This window comes from Gallus gallus, chromosome 14, assembly GCF_016699485.2.
Source record: "Gallus gallus isolate bGalGal1 chromosome 14, bGalGal1.mat.broiler.GRCg7b, whole genome shotgun sequence".
NCBI classification, from domain to species: domain Eukaryota; kingdom Metazoa; phylum Chordata; class Aves; order Galliformes; family Phasianidae; genus Gallus; species Gallus gallus.
Window position 1 is genome coordinate 6,644,355 of NC_052545.1, and position 20,880 is coordinate 6,665,234.

Genomic DNA, 20,880 nt, shown 5'->3' on the forward strand with positions numbered 1-20,880 from the left:
ATTTTTTTGTTGTTCCCACTGTGCAATTGCTCTGTCAGCCTAACATGAACCCAAGGAGCCAAGTTCAACAAGCATCTATGAATTTGTCTTAATTAGATTGGAGTCCTTCAAACTTATTGCTTTGCTTAATGTGGGAAAGTTAAAAGGATCATGACTCTGTGCCCATCTACAGAGTACAGTTTCTCCTGAGTTTGTGTGTAGCTATGCACAGAGTGGGCACTTGTCTGGCTGGAACAAAGTATGTGATGGATTTCTTGGTGTCTGCCCCTTCAGAAGGACAGTGTAAGAAATTGGCCTCTGAAGAGCAGCAAGTGAATACTGACAACTTGTTTGGGTAAAAACAGTGCACTAATATTGCCAGAAGACGAGTATCAGTCACAAGGGTAAAACTGTATGGATAAAACATTGAGACACTGCCAATGCAGAATTATATCTGCAGTTGCTACAAAGAGCATAAAAATTGGAAGGGTTCCTTATGGAAACACTTTTGTCCTTGCTCTGTACCACTTTTTTTTTTGTTTAGGAGGCAAACAGAGCTGAAGTCTTGCAGAGTTCAGTGGGACACACAAAATATCACTGGTCTCTTCCTAGGCTGAGATGCACACTTGAGAAAAGGTATAAAGAACTCAGTTCTGTTGTACTTCTAGCATTTGTTTCTTCTATCTTGTTAGTCACAGTTGGAGCAGCAGTTGTTTTTTTATTATGGATGTGTTGTCTGTGAGACCAACCTGCATTTTCATGGAAGCATGGGTCTGATTCAGCATCCAGGAACAGTTTACTTGTCAGTTCTGCTATCACGTCTTGGTGCTGCCCAGCAGATCACTGACTGATATCTGAAGTGTGGTTACTCTGAAAACGTGCTCAGCTCTGATCTGTTTAACTTCTTTGCTGATCAGGCCTGGAGCTGTCTGAAGTCTTCACTGATGGTTTGTTGTTGGGTTATATGGGTTGTTATTAGGTTTAGTACGTGCGTGTATATACATATATTTGCCACTTTCTATGTTTGATGAGAAATGAAAACTTTCCAAAGAACTGTTACACCACATCTGCTCATTAAGGCTGGACTTCAGGTGTGCATGTCTCTCCTTTGTGCCCCTTCAGCCCCAGCCCTTTTCCTTTACACAGAAACTATATTCCCCATGCCTGAGCCCTCTGTGTACCTGGCTCCTCGGTACTGTCTTGGATCATGCTGCGGCCCATTAAGCTGCTTGTCTTGCTTTTAATGAGCTTATAGCATGCGAGGCCCTCCCACCTACAGATCTGTGACTCACGAGGGCTGTGCTGCCGTGGGGTCTGTGTGCTGCCTCGCAAAGCCATTTGCTGGATTGAAGACACAGCCTTATGAAAGCATGCCTACAGGTTGGGAGCACGTCAGTTCTTCCCATTTCTAAGTAACAGCGTAGTGCTTCTGAAGCAGACAGCAATAAATGCTTCGCCTCTTCCTTGCTCAGAGTTGGCTGCAGCACCTGAGGATGTGGCTGTGCTGGGTCTGTTGTTCAGCCAGCTGGGCTGTGTTTCCAATTCATTTTGCTTCAGGTGAGTGGAGATAATGGAATTTCACTCTTTTTAATCAGCAGTGTCACTGTCATCTGCGACAGGTTCTTGGCTTCTCTATCCTCACAGTGTGCATTAACTCTTGGAAAGGCCTTTCTGTTGTTTGGAAAGAAGTCATGTGGGATCTGCCCCACCACAGGTGCTGCCAGGTGAGCCTGTGAGACAAAGCTCAACCATTAGGAACCAGAACTCATCCCCTCCACCTTGGCCTTGCCACATACCTGGCTGACTTTGAGCAGTATCTGTCTCTGATCATCTCAAAATTCTCCTTCTAATCTCTACCATGCTTCTAATATCCTACTTGTGTATTCATACAGATGCTATTTTCTTCCTTGCCGTTCATGGAACTTGTTAATGGGCGATCAACCTGCAGTGTTGAACACCCACCATGCAGCTCTGACCAGACTCCTGCTTCTTGCAGCTCCTGTTTCCTCCTTGCTCTGCCTGTGCATGGCTCCAGGCCAGCTGATGGCATTGGTGCTACTGGGTCAGGTGTTGGCAAGCATCCAGAGGGGCGTACCCATCCTGAAGAGCCTCAGTTCAAAGTAACGTGCCAAAAGCATCTGAAATAGCTGGGTCAAAGGTGTTGGCAAATGAACGTGTGGGAAACGAGACAAGGTGCAGTGCTACAGCTATGCTCACAGCTAAGCCTGGTGGTTATGTGACAGTAGTGCTGCGATCACTGAGACTTAAAAACACATCAACGCACCAAAAGCTGAGAGTGCCTTCTGAACTGCAGGAGCTGTTCTGTGCAACCATGACAGCCAGTGCCAATGTGACAGTCCTGGTGGCTGCTTCTGAATTAGGTGGGCAAACACATATGCAACAAACATCACTTTGGCAAGACACTCTCCCAGAGCATATCCCCTGGCCCTGTTGTAATGTATCTTTACCCCACTTATTGAGTGGGACCAGAGCTCACCGGTGGGGTGCAGCCACGTGTTTCTGATATAAATGGGCTTGGGCTGTGGCTCACTGCAGCTCTGTGCTCCATCAGACAGGCCTCACACAGGCAGGATGTGTTTTGCAGGGATGGGTTCCCAATGGGTGCCCTGTTCAGATGGCTGGTCTCTGCACAGACAAACCCCACTGCACCTCATAGCTGTTTGCTGAGAGGAGCACCACTGGCAGGAGCACAGGGATGTCTTCCAGCCAGATGTGGCTTCTGCCTTGGTAGAGTTCGATGAATTTTGATGTTAAATATCAAGGTTAAGGTCCAGATATGACTGTTCACTGCTCTCCAAAGTCAGCCTTGCTCTGCCTCTATACAGCTGACCCCAGTCAGTCCCTAACAGAAGAAGGTACCCCTGTGTGAGAACCCTTGGAAATTTCCATCCAGCATTACTGTAGCAATCCCCAGTGCTGCTGTTACGCCACATGATCACACGTGGGCAGAGGTCAGCCTGCCTGTGTCACTGCTATGAGCTGCAAATAGTTCTGCAAGTTCTCATTCAATAGCAGTTGTGTAATCATTTGACTATCAGTCCCTAAGATAAATACTGTCAAGATAAGGCAGTGCCAGAGGGGTTCCTTTATTGCTCTGTAAGAGTTGGATGTAGATGCTGGCTGTGCTGGGTCTCACTGCAACAGTGCTGTCATGCAGCACCTCTGCCTCTTGTTGCACTTCATAGAGGCATCAGGCCAGAAATCTGTCCCATCAAATGTGTCAGTGCAGTACGGACAGGCTCTGCCCACAACTGGTGCTGTATTTGGGTGCTCCAAGATGACGTATGCAGTATGTTCTCAGTCAGTGTCTGCTTCAGTGCTGCTTTGTGTTTGGGTGGGCTGAGTTTGGTTCTGTGGTTCATATGGAAAAGCAAGTTGTGGACCTGTGTGATTAAGCAGGGAGAAGAGAACAAAATGCTTTTGGGGGTGATTCTAGACTTAAAAGAGGTATTCAGACCTCTTTGCATAGATAGATGGATGTTAGAAGTGTTCACTACAGCTCCTAGAAAGGGTTTTTCTGAGGTGCTGCTTGTTTTCTACTACAGTTTCCTGTACTGATTGACACAGTTGCTGTTGTCACTTATTTAAGAAATCCACATGATCGGTGCAAGCACAAACAAGGACAAAAATAAATGTCTGATAATATGAACAGATTTATCTGTTCTTATCCCCACGCCTTTTCCCGTGAGTGTAGATTGTATTCAGCTCCTGAAATAGACCCTTCTTTCCGAGCATTTAACCTTACCCGCAGCAGTGCAGGGCTGTGTCTTTGTGTGGCAATGGTATCCCACACCAAAGGCAGGTGAGCACACACAGGCAGCTGTTGGGGTAGTGGTCCAACAGGCCTGAATCGGTCTGTAGGAATTCCCTTTGGAATTTCCCTTCCCTGTTTGTGAAGCATCTCATCCAGGAGAGAGGGTTCAGAGCAAACAGAAGAAATCCAGCACCCCTGGCCAGTTTGTGGTGATGAATATAGATCCTTTATACAGCTGCAGTGAGGTGTGGATGGCACAGCAGTGCCCAGCAGTGCAGGGTGATGCTCCGCTCCCTGAGAGCTTTTCTTACTCAGGGTTGGCTGCTGCGGACTGCGTTGTTGTCCGAGCGTGGAGCATTTCCTGCAGCGGGCTCAGCCAAACATCCCTACTCCCTAACAATAATGGTAAATGTTTAAAAGCCAAGGACGCCGAGTTAATCTTCACTTCGGAGCTGTGACCTTCCAGTGCTCCCAGTCCATTGCTGGAAAAAATCTGAAGAAGCCTCTTTGCCCTCTGCCCTGATGGCATGGCACTGCTACCTGAGCTGCAAAGACAGCGGCCGAAAATGCCCATCATCCCCCCAGTCCTGTGTTTCTCTGTCTTTATGCAGCACTTTGAGAAGCACCAAGTGAGATCTGGATATGGTACAGTTACCTCTCATAAGCGCCCCAAAGCGCCCTTTTATCTGAGCTCACATCGCTCCTAGAGAAGCCCTGAGCCATGCGGAGGGGTTGGCTTTCTGCTGGGACCCTGCTGGAGCTCAGCAGGCTGGGGACACTGCATCATTGCTCCGTGCTATGAGTCTGTGCAGGGGGATCTGAGGGATGCCCAAGGGTCTGCCAGCCCTCTGGCTCACTTTTGCTATTCCAATGATTTTCACAAGCTCTGGCCAAGAGGTTTTGTCTGCAGAGAACCAAATCTGAGCAAGAGAAGGGAATCTGTGGAGGTGCCTGATGTGGGATTCCATTCACCTGCTGCCTGGCCCTGGTTTGCGTGGCCACTGCAGCCCCTCTGAGACAGACCAGTGGAAATTTCCTTCCTATCCCCAGTGCCTTGTGAAAACACCATAAAACATCGTTGGCGTTCTTTACACTTGCTTACAAGAGAAAAAATACTTGTAAGCCCCAATCCTTAATGACCCACCACAAACATGAAACGATTGCTCAAGGGGCTGAAACACCCCCAGCACACATCCCCTGGGGGCTCAGCACCCATCCCCAGCGGGATGATGAACACATCCTTATTGCTTGGCGCAGCCCTGGAGCCTCATGCCACCAGAGCTGTCCCTCTGCCCACATGGATGGCAGCAGCACGGTATTCCCTGCCAGGCTGCAGCTGGTGGCATCCCCATACCCTCCCCTGGGTTTGGACTGTGTGCCCAGTGATCCCCTATGTGGTACACAGGCTTTGGAGCACTTGTGAGCACTGGCTCAATGTCGACTCTCAGAGCTGCAGGTGGATCCACACACACTGCTGCTAGTGAGGACCCTCAGTGCTGATGCTCTCTGATGTTCTTCTTAAGATCTTAATGCCCATTGATGTTAATGAGGCAACTCAAAGCAAATGCCATTTGTTCACTGGCTAGGTAGGTAATGACACTGGGAGGTTTTTGGACACTCTGCCTCCACCCAGGTGCCTCCATCCACCACTTCCCAAGTGCACCCACCTGCTGCCCTGTGTGCTTCAGCCCCAGCGCTCCCCATCTATGCACATTCTAGGGCACTAATTGCACTGTGCCATGGGGGCACGGCACAGCACAGATACCCAAATCTTTGCCTTAATCCTGGGCTTGGGTTCTCCTTTCTTAAGGTGAGTTCAACCCTGGCTGGGAGTGCAGGATTTGGATTCTCAGTGGGCAGAGGGGGGACCTTCTCTGCATTTCTCAGGGCACTATTGGAACAGTGCGTGCCCCAGTGCACACGGTGTCAGGGGATCCTCACATGTGCTCCCTCCCAGCAGCAGCAGCTGGCATCCCAGGTACATGCAGCACGCGCTGTGGGATGGGCCATATCCTCTGCCATGGTAGCAAACCCTAAATCAACAACAACCCAAAAAAAAAAAAAAAAAAAAAAAAGCCAACAACCCAAACCACCAGGTGAAGGGAGAAAAAAAAAAAGCAAAACCTTGAACCAAGGAATGACGGTGATAAAGAGGTTTTATATTCCTGGGGGCTGGCCTATCTTCTTTTACTGCCCCATTTTCTCTGTTGTTTTTTTTAGCAATGCAAATGCAATCCATCTTCTAGAGCCTCCCAGCCACAGCCTCTCCATATACAGGGCAGGGGGAGCTTGGTAGGAGTTGGGACCGCGCGGTGCTCCCTGGCACCCACTACCTGCTGTGGCCGTGCTGGCATCGGGCAGCACCAGCATCGAGCCCTCGCAGGGTGAGTGTCCCTGGGACAACATCAGTGCCCCTCTGTGCCGGGCTGCTGGGCTGCTCACTGGGATGTGGGTTGTGCTCGGTGCACGTGGGGCTGGGATTTGGGCTTTCTTGTTCAACAGGATGTCGCTTTTCTTCCAGTCCCTCTCGTGCTGGGTGGGCAGCCCTCCACCAAAGAAGCGATGGAGATGGTGGATGCCGAGCGCCCGCCAGCCAAGCAGAACTGGTATGAGTGCTACGTGCTGCCCTGCTTGGCTGAGCTGCTGGGCAGTGCAGCCTTCGTCTTCATCGGCTGCCTGTCAGTTGTGGAGGACTCAATAGGAACCGGGCTGTTGCAGCCGGCACTGGTGCATGGGCTGTCCATCGTGCCCATCGTTGTCAGCTTGGGGAACATCAGGTAAGGGGCTGGCGACCCCCAGGGTGTGCTCCTGGCTATCCTATCACACAGCCCTGGGGTCCCTCCATCCCTGGGAGCATCCCCAGGTGCACTGTGCCTCTTGGTTAATGGTTGTGAGCGAGGTTCTGGGTCTGGGGGAGATTCTTTGGTTTTGGTTGCAGCATTCTGATTTTAGCTCTTTTTTGTGTAAGGAGAAGAGGAAAAAGAAAAAAAAAAAAAAGGTCAAAGCTGAAGCAAAAGCATCACTTGGGAAATCTGTGGCATTTCCTTCTGAAGCGATGTCAGGATGACACATTTTGACCTGTGTGCTCTATTCCACGGTGCACTGGGAAACGCTTAGATTCCATTTACAAATGGTTTCAATTCCTCTAAAGCAACGTTTAGACAAAGCTGCTCACTGAAATAGGTGTTATTTGACTCCCAAACGCAGCTTCTTTCTGGATGGAAAAGCTGAACAGGTCCCTGTGGGGCTTCGCTGCCTTCTATCTCCATCTCCCTACTCTGAATCTGTGCAGCTCAGGATGGGTCCTGGGGCTGTCCCTGCCCAGGGGTTCACAGCACCCTCCTGCCTGGGCCTGTCTGAGCCAACCTGACTTCTGGTTTTAATTACAGCTGAAGAATAAGACATAATTATGGGCTCCTAGACGCTCTGACTCAACGGTTTCACCAGCAATTATTATTAGGGCTGATTGCTTATGAAACTTGTTCATTAATGCGTGTCCCATGATAATATGTATTAATTAAGAGGTATCTGAACTTGTCTGGCATGTGGTCTTCGAGATTAACAATCTAGGCTCTATTGCCAGGCAAGCGCCTGCTGCTGCATGGGAGATGGGGCATAGCACTGCCCAGTGCTGTGCTGGGGGCTGTGGAAAGAAGGGTGTCATGTCCTTTATGTGGGGCACAGCCCTTGCCCTAACCTCTGCCTTCTTGCAAGATGTGTCTTGTATGGAGTGGAGTGTCCTGGCAGCTTCAGAGCAAGGGAAACCTACAGCCATACCATGCTGTGCTGTGCTGTGCCGTGCAATGCTGTGCAGCTGAGCAGAGGAGCAGCACAGAAGCCAGGGCTTGGTTCATGCTCAGCCTGCAGCACTGCAAAGAATTGTGCATGGAAGAGGCTTGTGCACACTTCCCCCCCACTGCTCCTGGAAAGATCTGGTGGTCTCCTGAGCACCAAAACCATCTTTCAAACTGTGTGAGGGCAGCTGCTACCCTGCATGTGCTTTAGAAGGGTTTGCATATCCCATGTGGAATTGCTGCTTCTCCAAATAGCAACTGCAGAGAACGGAAACAACCGGATTTTGCTCCCCTGCAGTGCACAGCACTTTCTTATAAGTGCTAAAAGAGTATTCATGGCTCCAGCCCATAGCGAGCACAGCACTCACACTGCTGGATCTGAGGAGGGCAGTGGGGGCAAGGCAGCAGGCAGACTCTCATTTGGGGTGAGCCCCACACTGACTCTTCTCTTCCTTTACAGCGGAGCTCATATCAACCCAGTCGTGTCCCTGGGCATATGGTTGGTCGGCGGGATGAAACTCATCATGCTCATCCCCTACTGCATTGCTCAGCTCTGTGGAGGGATCTTAGGGGCTGCCCTGACAAAGGTACACACACCAGAGGGGGGCTCTGATGCTCATACGATCCTGCACCACAGTGCGCTGTGTGAGCACAGCTTCCAAGCTGGGCTGGGTGCAGGCGTAGGGGTGCTGCCCATGGCAGAGCACAGCGCATCTGCAGCTTCAGCTGCTAAGGTGCACGGCGTTCCCCTGCCACGCTATTCTGCACCGTTAATTGTATTTGGTGTGGCCCATCCCCAGGCTCTGAGCCCCGCACAGCCCTGCGCTTTGTGCGTGTCCGATGGAGCACAGCCAGCTCATTATCTCTGGAGACGCTATGAGCCTTTGCTAATGAGTTTATATCTGCCAGGCGCTTAGAGCTGGCTTGCAGGAGGAAAGTGCTGAGATTAGCTCCTCTTTAGCCCAGCACTCCGCCCGCCCACGCTGCCCTGACAGTGAGCACATATGTCTGTAATGCCAACAATATGGAGAGGGGCAGTACCAACCGAGTGTCCCCCCCAGGCCGTGGCAAGCAGTTTGAACTTCGACAGCAGAGTCGGAGGGGCCTTCGGCATCATCAGGACAAATGCACAGATCGGCCCAGCGCTGGGCAATGAGATCATCCTGACCACCTTCCTGTTGCTCGTGGTCTGCATGACTGCAGTCAATGGGGAAACCAAGAGCCCTCTGGCACCTGTCTGCATCGCCCTGACAGTCGTCATCAACATCATAGTGGGGTGAGCTCAAGTTCCCTCTGTGCAGCGGGTGCAGCCCCAGTAGTTCCACTCCAGTGTCTGCAGGGGCCAGGATGGGACCCACAGCTGCAGGGATGGGACTCCCACTCACAGTTCCCTGCAGCCTGCGGTGGGCAGAGCCTGGGACTGCCCGCTCCCAGCACCAGGGCATCCCACTGCCACCCCAACTGGAACACCCCCACCACAGTTGCTGCATCCTGCACCAGAGAGGAGAGGGGAACAGAATGGCATGGGATGGGACAGTTTTGGGTAGATTGGGACGGTTTGAGTTGGTAGGTTTTGGGATGGGCCTGGATGGAATGGGATGGAATGGAATAGTTTGGGGTGGAATGGATGAGATAGGATGGTTTGGAATGGGATGGGGTGAGATGGGATGGGATATGCCCCCTTGCAGCCCTACTCAGAGCCTTCTGGGCAGGGTAACGGATGGGTTCTGAGCATGTCCATGCATGCTGGCAGTTCAGACGCTTGGCCCTGCTGGCACTGGTGGGTGGGAATTGCTGGGCACACCCCAGATATGTGGCAGGGAGGCCAGAGGCTTGAGTCCAGCATGCGGACGCCTCGTGCCGCACCAGCCTCTGCAATTACCTGCTATGGGCTGATAAAAGCGAGCAGCCACCCCGGCAGTGTTGACAGTAGGAAGCCCTGAGCAAACAAGGGCAGCTCCTCAATGTGTGTGTCCTCGCGGCTGCTGGAATCGCTGCCAGGCTCAGCTGTGAGGCAGGCGCTAAGGGCAAGCGCCCCTAGTGCGTCCTACGGCACTGCACCCAGACAACCAGCACGCACAACCATGAATGTTAATGGCTTGTTTGGTTAAGGCAGTGCCCCCTCTAGCGGGATTCAGAGCTCTTATTTAAACATCGCTCAAACCTCGTGCAAATATTTATCCGTTGCAATTTCTTTAAGCTGTGAACGTTGTTGTCTCTCCTGCACTGTTCTGCTACCTGCACACAGCGCTGGTTAAAAGCTGGGCACTGGGTGAGCCCCAGAATGGGCTCAGCAGCTTTCACACTACGCTGGGCATCCCTGCAAATGGACGCAGGACATGGGAGCTGCTCCACTCCCTAAGGAGCAGCTCATGTTGTTTGTTCCTTTTCCAGGGGTTCTATATCCGGACCCTGTATGAACCCTGCCCGAGCCTTTGGGCCAGCTGTGATAGCCAACTACTGGCTCTACCACTGGGTGTACTGGGTCGGGCCTCTGATCGGCTGCCTGATCTCCAGCTTACTGATAAGGTACATGCTGCTGTGGGGCTGCCCTCTCCCTGCTCCCCGCCCCATCCTGCGGCAGAGCCCCAGCCCCTCTGCTTCTTCCTCTTCTCTCTGAGGAGGCAACAAAGCCTCATGCAGCTTCCAAGCCCGGCATGTCTGCTGGCTTCATCTGCATCTCCCCATGGGGCTGGTGCTGAGCTCCTGCACTCCGCGTTCCCTATGCACACCGCAACAGTGCAGATGCTGACCCTGAACTTCTTTTCCCTCCTGCAAGGTTTGTGATTGGTGACCGAAAAATCCGCCTGTTCCTGAAGTGAGGCCGCACAACACAACCCCGGCACCTCCTGCTGCAGGAACACACTGCTGGGACGCACGGGGATGGCACTGCCATGTCCCAGCCATGCACCACATCTGCCCTGTAGGGCTATGCCTGGCATTTGCGGCACTGCACGGCTCTGTGCCATGGGTGCAGCACATGGCTGAGGCTGGCAGCTCTGTACCACTGCTGCTGGACTGCTCCTGGGCCCCTCTGCTCCCCTGGGGGCTGTGAGAGCTTTTGGTCACTGAGCACAGCAGCCACTGTAACCACTATACAGTGACACAAAGCTGAGTAAAGCAACACATGGCATAGCTCCCCAGTGCTGGCACCAATTAATTCCTGTATTGTTTATGACTATTATTTAAGGAGTGTGCAAGTGCTGGGAGCTTCCTGGCTCCAAACATGCTGGGGGCACCACAACTCTCTGCCCACTCCTGCAGTATGTGGTCCTCATTCCTGCGTCTCTATCCCCACACAGACTGTGCAGCATTCAGTTTTCCCCTGCATGCACCTGGGGCTCTTTGCTGTGCAGGGAGCCTGGCTGTGCTGCATGTGGCTGTGCTGCACTCTGTGTGGCTGTGCTGCGCTCCGTGTGGCTGTGCTGCATGTGGCTGTGCTGTGCTGCGTGTGGCTGTGATGCATGTAGCCGTGCTGTGTGTGGCTGTGGTGCACATGGCCGGACACTGGCTGCAGGTTCTGCAGTGTCCGTATTACTTTGCAGTCTGTGCCAACAGAACTGCCCCTGTGGCTGCATGCCAGGAGCCAAGATGCGGTTCTTGGAGGCTTCTCGGCATGCCGAACAAAAAGGGAAATGGGGATGGGAGGGAAGCCCACACTGGCTGCTGGCAGAAAGACATGATTTCTGAGATAGCAGCTGGCATGGGGAGATCAGACAGTGCCAACAGCTGCACAATGGGGCTCTATCCCCATCCTTAAATCATCATGGCCCCTCATGGTGGGGGTGCTTGTGGTGACCCCTCCGGCAGCTTGGCGGGCTCTGCACAGCGGTGACACCAGCACACAGGCATTCTGCAGTCCCTCCCAGGAGAACTTTTGGTTGTTCTGAATTTTGCAAACTTTTAAACATGGCTGGATGTTTCTGAGCACACGTGAAGAAGGCAGCATTGGTTGGGAGGGGAGTTAGCAGAAGTGGGTGAGGTTCCAAGCAATGCCTGTTGCTGTTCCAGCCCCTACAAGCACTGCTATGAGGTGCCCAGGGGAAGGGGCTGCCCTGGGGATGCAGTGCCACACTGGGAATGGGGACAGACAGGAGCGTTTCTGTGCGGACCGTGGGGCAAACCCCATGGGGTGGGCTGGGACACAGCACCAGAGGAGGAAAACCAATGGGGCTGGGCAGAAATGGCCCCACAGCACCTGGCACAGGGAAGGAGCCCTTTCCAGCTCCCTGCCATCCCCGTGGGTCTGGTAGAGTCCTCTCCGGTGCATCTCGCTATTTTCAGCTCACTCGCTATTTTCAGCCCAGGAACTGACCCACACATGCGCACACGTTTGTACACAGAGCCGTGCTTTTTGTCGCGAAAAAAGCGAGGCTGGAGGGAGGGAAGGCCCCTCCGGGACAGCCCTGGCCCAGGTGAGCGGGGCGAGGCGGCCGCTCGCTCGGGAAGGAAAGTGGCGCAACCCGCTACGGAGACCAACAGCGCGGAGATGTCACCGGGACGGTCGTCATGGCAACGCTGCAAAAAATGCCGGAGCAAACCGGGAGCGAAGGCGCTGCTTCCAACCGGGAGGACTCCCCGGGCTGCCGGGCTGCGGGGCACCGTGGGCACCGGGAGCCCTCTGTGCTGCCCGGGTCAGAGAGCAGCCGGAGCGCGGCTGCGGCCGACGGGGGGGGGGAGCGGGCGACCACCTTCCTCTTTCGGGAGGAAACACGGCCCGTGGCACCCGCAGGAAGCACAGTTATAGCTGCAGCTGCTGCTGCGCGGGAGCTGGAGCTGTGCTGCACCCCTGCTCCATGCTGCACCCGAGCACATCCCCATGTCCTTCCCTGTTTTGCTGTTGATGCGTTCGGCGCACTCCTTTTTGATTTGTCAGGGTGACTTTTAATAAAGCATCTGTAATACATGTTGTTTTTCCCCGAGTATTATTAAAGAGCTTAATTTATGCTAATTAAATACCAATTAACTTCCAAGCACTTAATGTGCTTTAAGGACATAAAATACATCTCATTCCCATTCAATTAATTCCACATCAGGCCTGGCCATGGGTCTGCGCTGCTTTTAACGGTGCGTGGATCTGCAGCACAGCCAGAGCCCTGCATGCTGGCTGTGAGGCTCCCAGTGCTCAGCAGGAGGCCGTCCCCGGGCTGTCCCCACGCTGCTCCTCAGCACTGCAGCTCTCCTGTTAAGCACAACATTTGCTTTTTCGTATTGGCCTTTTCCTCTCTGAACTCCTAGCACTAGGAGCTGCTCTGTCCTGAGGCAGGGGTATGCACTCAGCATTTGCAGACCAAATGGTTTCCCATTGATGGTGTGGAGCTGGTGGCAGCCACGCTTTCTGCCTGTGCCCATGGCACTCTTTTGGTGGCTGGTAGCCGCACAGGGCACGGCTGCTGGGATTTGGCACTGCACCACAGGGCTGAGCTGCGCCATGCAGATGTGTGAATTAATGAACCACTTAATGTGGCTCAGTGCTTCCTTGGCTCTCAGACCTCTCAGCACCACTACAGCTGCAGGGATGCCACAGGATGGGGATAGTGAACTGGGGGAGCCAGGCAGCAGAGCAGGGGACCCCAGTGCTGATGCCCATGCTACAAACCAACACATGGCACTGAGGCTGTGCAGTAGGGGTGGGGTCTAGCAGTGGGGTTGGGGCAACTGTCCTTCTGTCCTTCATTCTTGAGTCAGGACCAACCAGGTCGGTTTGGTTGTTATGTCCACCTGGGACAGGGCTTTCCTCCTTGCAGCCAACACAGCTGCATCTGCTAATGAGGGCAGAGGGCTTTAATGAGCAGCCCCGCAATAGGGAAGTGCTGTGCTCACCTCTTGTTCTGTGGCTGAGTGCTATGACACAGGGCTGTGCACCCTCCTGCTCCATGATGTGCAGATTTCTACAGAAGTACATCCTGTGCTGCTGAATGAGGCTGTAGGAGCAGCAGGACTGTGCTCGCTTCTGTGTCCTGCACTGCTGTTGCAGTGTGTTGCCAGGAGCTGTGGCTGCTGACACTCAGCTGGCACGTCCCTACCAGCACTCAGGTCCTGCGAGCTGGGGAGCACCTATGGATGCTGGCTGTGGGGCCAGGCCATGCTGAGGGTGAGTATGGTGGTGGCTGTGTGGGCACCAGCCTGGGGAGACAGGGGACAGCGGAGGTGGGTGATGACGTGTGGGACTGGTACTGTGCGTGAGCTGGCATCTGTATGTAGGAGATGGGGAGAGAGGCGATGGGAAAGGGAGTGGGAGTCTGCAGTGTGTGCTGGGGGAGCTCTCACAGTGGGTCCCAGTGGGGCAGGGGTGAGCTGATGCCCTTTGCTGCCGTGCCCATGTGGTGCCTGAGGCTGGGGAATGTGCTCCTGTGCTGTTCTATTTGCTCCACAGCCGGGCACCAGGGTGCAAATGCCAGAGCAGTCTTCCTGCTCATTAGCATATATGCAAAGAACCCTAATGAGCTTCAGCACTGTGCACAGAGCTCTGCAGAGGCCCACAGCTGGGTGTGGGGTGCTGGGTGTGGGCCATGGGGGTATCCATTTGAAGCAGTGGTGACATCCCCAGCCCAGTGCTGGGGTCTCTGCCCCAGGACCACATGTCAGGGCATGAGAGGCCACATAGAGAAGGGAGTGGGGCTGGGGGGGTGGCTACTGCTCTGCTTCCCACCCCCACTTCTGCTTTTTCTTCTCATTCTATTGATCTTCAATTCCTTTTCGCTTTCTGTCATCGCAGCCCACTCGGGCTCCCTGGGGAGCAGCCGGTTAGCAGCCTCCTGGGGGGGAACGGGGGCTGGGGTCTCCTCCGCACATGAGTGCAGCACTGTGGGACCGACCCCCCCCCCCCCCCGAGCCCCTCTCTCTTCCTGCACGGTGCCTCCAGCCCCACTCCTCAGCCTCGAGGTGTTTCTCTGCCCAGCATCGCTCAGGCTGGGAGGATTTTCATTTTGCAGAGTTTTTACAAAGGGTTCAGCTAGAGGTTTATTTCCAAGGAATGCATTTTTATGCTTTCAGCTTTTGTCACTGTGATTGTTTGCAGAGAGGAAATCATAAACAGAAACCACACCAGGCAAAGCCTCAGCTACTAATTTGCACTTATGCAAATGTGATGAGGCTCAGGCACATAGCTCCTCAGCCTGGCACACGGCTGGTGGCACATGTGTGACCCCAGTACTGAGGGGTCCCAATGCCTCTGGCACCCCCAGCCTATCCCTGGTCCCCTGAGCTCCCTGGGGCACAGCCACTGCCCCCGACACACAGAGCCAGCCCTCACTCCCAGTCACCATGGAGACCCAGGAGGTATCCGTGGATTTTGAACCATCTCAGAGAAATTTTGGCAATTCCCTGGGCATTGTGTAGCCATAGGTTGGGGCTGCACAGCTGTCTGTGTGACCACGCACCCTGTCCCCATCCCAGGCCATGGCGGTGGTGCCCATAGGGCGGGTGGCACGGAGCCCTTGGGACGACAGAAATCACTGCTTCCCTCTCTTCCAGACCACCTTTCTAATTTGCCCCCATAGCAGACAATCCCACTGTTAACCTGCAACCTGAGGAATGAGTTTGCAGAAACAAGGGCTGCTGTTTGCTGTTGCTGGGTTGGCTTTTGGAGGACATGAAACTTCTGGCTGTGTCTCAGCAGCAAGCAGTCAGCGCGGCCGAGTGGATAGACGGATGGATGGACAGATGGATGGACACAGTTGTGCTTCCCTGCAGGTTTCTATGTGCTGGGCTCCCTAAAGCTGAGGACGGGTGGGAGCAGAGGCTCAGTGGAAGGGGAATGCTAATCAGAGTATGTGCTGGCAGCAGGCAGAATGCTGCACAATAAATAGCCATTTTAATTACCACACAATATTTACAAGATTGCTTCCTCATTTGGGAAATTAAAACAAATGCTCCATCAAAATGATCAACATTGTATGGAGAAGCAGAGGGCTGATAGAGAAATACATCGGCTGTTAATGAAAGAGTAATTGGCACCTTGGTGCTGGCATGGCTTCCTCCTCCTCTGTACAACCACGGCACGAATGACGGCACAGGGCAGCCCCAGGCGGATGGCAGTGGAGCAGGGCACAGACAGCAGTCCCCATTCTGGGGTCCCAGCCCCACTGAGGCTCTGCAAAAAGAGGATGTGGGAAGGCTGGGTAGGGAATTCTGAGCTGCAAAACCCTCTGTTACTCTGGTGAGGTTCTGCTGGCTGCCTCTGTCTGTCTGTCTACCTGTCCTGCAGTTACCCCAGGATTTAAGGGCTGTAGGACACAGCTTTGGCTGCTTTCTGCATCTCTCCTGATGTTATTCCCAGGTCCTGGGATCATGTGAGGATTTGGAGACTCAGGCTTGCCAAAAAAAATCTTTTTCAGCCATCCTTGACACCGATAAAACATCTCAGAATGTAGCCACAGACAGGCAGAGGGGATGGAGTAGATGATATTGGGTTTCTGAGCATCTGAGGCGGATAAAGCCATGTTGGGACTAATGGAAGTGGATTAGTGCTAAGGTCCCCATGAGGGCACTGCTGTGGTGGTCCCCACACCAATGAGCAGCCCACCATCCCACCCAGCCCATAGGGACTCTCCCAGGGTGGTGTGGGCCCTGTGGGCACTGCAGCCCCTCCCCAGGCTTTCCCTCCCCTTCCCCCTCCCTGTGCCTTTCTTCATCTCCATTCTTCCTTTTTTTTGCAGCACTTCTGTTGCCATGGGAACGGTGATATCAGTAATCGGGGTGGGGCTTCATGACATTGATGAGTACAGCAAAAGCCCATTTATGTAACGAGCACAGGGCCCCTGCTCCTGTCTGGGCACACAGCAGGGTGAGGCACTGTCATGGGACCCTGCCCCGAACCTCTCTGTGCCTCCCACCCACCTGGTGAAGGGGCTGACAAGTGTGGAGATGTGCAAGGTGCAGGGATGCCTGGAGTACAGGATGTGCAGAGTGCAGGGTTACGTGAGATGAAGGGATGCATGGGGTGGAGGGATGCATGTTGACACCGGCAGAGGCAGGCAGGCGGGGACCAGCTCTGTGCAGCCCCGTCTGGCCATCAGTTCTCCTCACCACACAGAGCTGCCCTTTGCTTTTCCCACCGGGTGTATTAATTACAGCCTGTGTCAATAGCTTTTACTGTTAGGTCATTAAACCAGAGAGAACGTCAAACATCCACAGTGCCCCGGCAAAGGAAGGGCTCGTTTGCTGCGTGGCTGGGGAGGTTTGGAGGACAGCTACAGAGACGCATCAGAAATAGGTCAGGCATACGACTTCCAAGGACATCTGAAGAAGCAGCAGGATTTAATTATGTTCAGATACCCGCTGACAGTCCAGCATTCAGAGGAGGAGATCCCATCTCAAATGGATCAGGGGAAATCATGTCAGGATGGCCCTTACCTTGCCAGGGAGGGGATCTCCTGGGCTGCGCCTGGGGTCTGGTGTGTGGGAGCACATGGAGCTATGGGAGGGGTTGGGGAGATGAAGGGCAGTGGGAGAAGGTGGCCAGCCCTGGGCTGTCACCAGGAGCTGAGGGACTGGGTGTCATTGTCACACAGTCTGGGTGCAGTGAGTGCGTGGGTGATGGTAGCCACAAACAGAGTGGGGCAGAAACCAAAGTCAGGAGCTTGGGGTGCTCAGTGTCTGCCCAGAGTGCTGCCTGGGGCAAATGAGACCCGAAAGCAGTCAGATAAGCACTGCGCTCCTGTCCAAAGCGAGTCAGAGTCATTTAGTTTGAGAGCAGTGAAAGCCCCATGCAAATGTTTTCCATTCAAAAATTCTTTTGATTTCTAAATTAGGAAAGCAGTTCTTTCTGGGTGTTTTTTTTTTTCTTTTTTTTTTTTTGGTGAAACATTTCAAATATCTCTGGAAATTCACCAACAGGTCGGTTGTTCTGTTTTCATGAATTTTTCGTTGCTTTTCCTCCACAGCTTTTGTTTGACTTTACATTCATGGCCTGGGGGTTGCCATCAGGTCACCCAACGGAGAGCAAAGCTCTCCTGCCCAGCTCCCACCGGCGGTGGGTGTAAATGGTGCTGGTGGCATCTGAGCTGTGGGGTCAGCAGCCCAGTGCCAGCTCTGCACACTGCTGTGTTGGAAGCTGTGTGCATGCGGCTGTCCCATCACAGCTGCAGATCAGGGATCATTCTCCAGCACAGGAGGGGACAGCAGGACGGGGTGTGCCTGGCCCTGCCCTTGTCTGCGCCCTCACATTTATGCTGCAGTAATTTCTGGTGGAAAATAGGGGATGAACCAAGGCCACGATAGGAACGTCTCAGGGTTTTCATCCTCTGGGTTTAAGGCTTCCCCCCCAGGCTGGCACCAAGCCCCACGGCATAGCACTGTGACACTGCAGGCTCTGCTGGCTCAGGGCAGGGAGAGGGATGCCACCGGCACAGCGGCTGTGAGCGATGCTCGCAGTTAATGGCTCGGCTGCAGGGAAAGCCCTCGCGAGGCAAGCTTAATGAAGAAGTCAGCGTGCGCTGGGATCAGACCTGCCGCCTGTAACCGAGCCTCATTGTTATTTAAATTGGGCTCCTGGCAGGGCTGGGGGAATAACTCGCGATCAGACAATTCTTATGAGCAATGCGATGAACCGTGCACACAGAGCCAGGAGGAGCCCTGGGGAGAAGCTCATGTTGTGGGGCAGCAGCAGTGAGCAGCCCCAAAGGCAGCTGTGTGTTGGGGCTGTGGGTCTGCCCCGTTCCCCTCGGCACGCGGGGAAGCAGGAGCGCTCCCGTTGCCACACAGGCTCACTTGTGTGCTCACCCCACTCCCAAGGCAGTGGAAAATCCCCACAGTTTGAACCAGTGGCAAGGAGTGATGCCCGCTTCCCCTCTTACAGTCAGAGGATATGAAAGCCAGTTATTGATCAAATGGATTTGGAAACGGGCAGCAAAACCCCAAGGATTTTACCACTAAGTTTGTTTAAGCAGAGGTGCAGGAAGGCGGTTTGATGTGGGCCACTTTTGGGTACATGAAACAGAATTAATTTGTTCTTCCTGAAAACCCAGCAGAGAGGAATATGAAATATTTAAACCGCCCAACTGTGGCTGTGATGCGCCGAACCACGCGGTCCCAGCGGGTAATGGCACTTCCCGTGCGTGGAGGTCTGGAGCACTGCCACTGCAGCTTTGCTGCCTCTGCCCCTTACCCAAATGGGAGGCCCAAAGAAAGAGAGAGATTTGCAGGCTTTCCTCACTGCATTTATTTATCTGCAACGTGCTGTGCCTTGAGTGGTGATGGGAGGAATGTTGCACATCCACACCAAGCTAGGAAGCAGCTTGCTGCCTGCAGCTCTGTATTTCCCTGCCGCTGTATGCTCGTGGGCACTACAAGAACAAGCAGAACAACACGGGCTGGTGGGAGAGCCTGGAAATGGGGCACAAGCTGCTGAGTGTGCCAGGGTGGGGGCAAAAGCCTCTGAAGCCCCCTCCTCTGAGCAGATCTGGCAGGACCCCCTCGGCAGCCCTGACAGCCTCTCTTGCACTGTCCACATGTGCAGGTCACAAGGAGGCAGCGATTCTGTGCCTGGCCTGCTGCAATGAGAGCTGGAAGTGAATGCGAGGTGACTGCTGCTGGGGTCTGGAATTGGAACAGTGGCTGTGGCTGCACGGCTCTCCCATTGCTGGCGATCCCGTGAGGGTTTATGTAATGCCTCTGTCCTTGCACTGGGGCCGCTTGGCTTTGTGCTGCAGCTGAGGATGCTCTCCCCACCGTGGGTGCGCAAGCTGGGCTCTCACCACTGCCGCTTCTCTCTCTGCTCTCTGTCCTCAAGATGTGAAACATGCAAAAATGGTGAGAGCAGAAAGGGAAACCCCAGAGCAGCTGACACAGCTCTGGGCACTGGGAAGCCCCCCATTCACCCCCTGTGTCACTGGGGCAGGACAGGGATACTTGACGGGGGCAGCATGAGCCCCACAGCACTGCTGCAGGCACATGGCCCCAGGTAACAGAGCAGAACCCCACTGCAGCCCTGTGACTGTGAGCAACGGGAGGCACTTCCAAAGGCTGATGGTGTCCTAAGGAAGAATACAGTGTGTGGGGGTGTCTGCATGGACAATTTGAAGTGAGAGCTTTTAAAACTCTGCTTACATCCCCTCGGAGCTGAGGCCAGCAGGAGCCACCCTCAGGGTCACAGGCACCTGGAGCCCTTCCCGGTGCTGGGTTTCCTGGCATGGCGCGGAATGAGACAGCATCCGCATAGCACGCAGGGGCTGCTGAGACACCTTTATTTCTCATTAGAGCTCCGCTCTTCCTCCACCTGCTTCCTGTGGGGGATTTAGGTTCCTAAGAAACGCACTGAGAAAATGAGAAAATTCGCTGTCAGCTTCATTGGAACTGCTCAGAGGGAGCTGATCTGGGCACAGCTGGAGCGGTGTCTCTAGGCCGTAGGGGTTGGTCAGGACCTTGTCTGCCTCCTGTGTGCAAGATCCTTTGGGGAGCACTGAGCCGCAGCGCAGGGAGGTGTAGGGCTGCACTGCTGGCTCTGCTCTGTCTGGAAGGTTCCATAAAACTTGAGGTTTATGGGAATGAGAATGGACTGTGCTGGGTTCACCTTTGCTCCATGCAATGCATTACTGTGAGAGTGCTGGTTCAGTTCTGTTGCTCATCCTCTCCTTGCACCTCTGAGGACTTTACTTGCGTTAATAAATACGATAATTTTCTTATGAGGGAGCTGCGTGGATGCTCAGCCCAATATGTTCTCAGTGCGTGGGGGATCTGAGTACCCATCTCCCGTGGAAGTCAGTATGGCTTTGGAAGTCCCACCTTTAATATAACATGAGTCTCAGTGTGTTAAATAATGAAAACGGTAAAGTAAGGGAAAACAAGAAAAAAGAAAGCAGCCTCCCGAAAGCAGAAACCATACCTGGCTTTTGTGCTTTGCAGCCCAGCAGAGGGAGGAAAGCTTGAATGTGAATACTGACATGATTATCAGTGCTTGTACGGGGAAATTAAAGACATCTCTGTGGTTCCTGCTGCTGCTGGGTTCCGTATGCAACAGCTACGAGGGCTGTGTTTGGAAAAAGGGTACATGCATTAAAAGAACAACAAAGAAGAAATAGCAAAGCACAGTTAAAATGAGCAGAATTCAGCTTGGCGTGGCTACATGCTAAGTGCAGCATGCACTTAGGATTATGTACCAGTTTCCTTTGCAAAACTACACAGGAAAGGCATCAAAATGACCTGTTATTATTTTTCTTATTCCTCCCATTCCTTTGCGTGCATAAAGAGCTATTTCTGTTGTGAAGATTTCTATGTGCAAAGCTCCATGAATGGGCCCAGGCCTCAAGCAGGGGCCCCGCAGCTGCACCGCCTCCAGCCAGCAGACAGGAACGTCTCTGCACCTCTTTGGGACAAAAGCTCTGCACGAGG

General features: G+C 53.5%; 1 protein-coding gene across 1 annotated transcript; it reads left to right on the forward strand.

Moving 5' to 3' along the window:
- Nucleotides 1-6,055: 6,055 nt before the first annotated feature.
- AQP8 (aquaporin 8) lies at nt 6,056-10,814 on the forward strand. The gene is made up of 6 exons (XM_046900963.1): nt 6,056-6,138; nt 6,276-6,531; nt 8,009-8,135; nt 8,610-8,824; nt 9,943-10,077; nt 10,328-10,814. Exons 2-6 carry the CDS (start codon nt 6,317-6,319, stop codon nt 10,368-10,370), a joined length of 735 nt encoding a protein of 244 aa, XP_046756919.1. The 5' UTR covers nt 6,056-6,138; nt 6,276-6,316; the 3' UTR covers nt 10,371-10,814.
- Nucleotides 10,815-20,880: the final 10,066 nt, after the last annotated feature.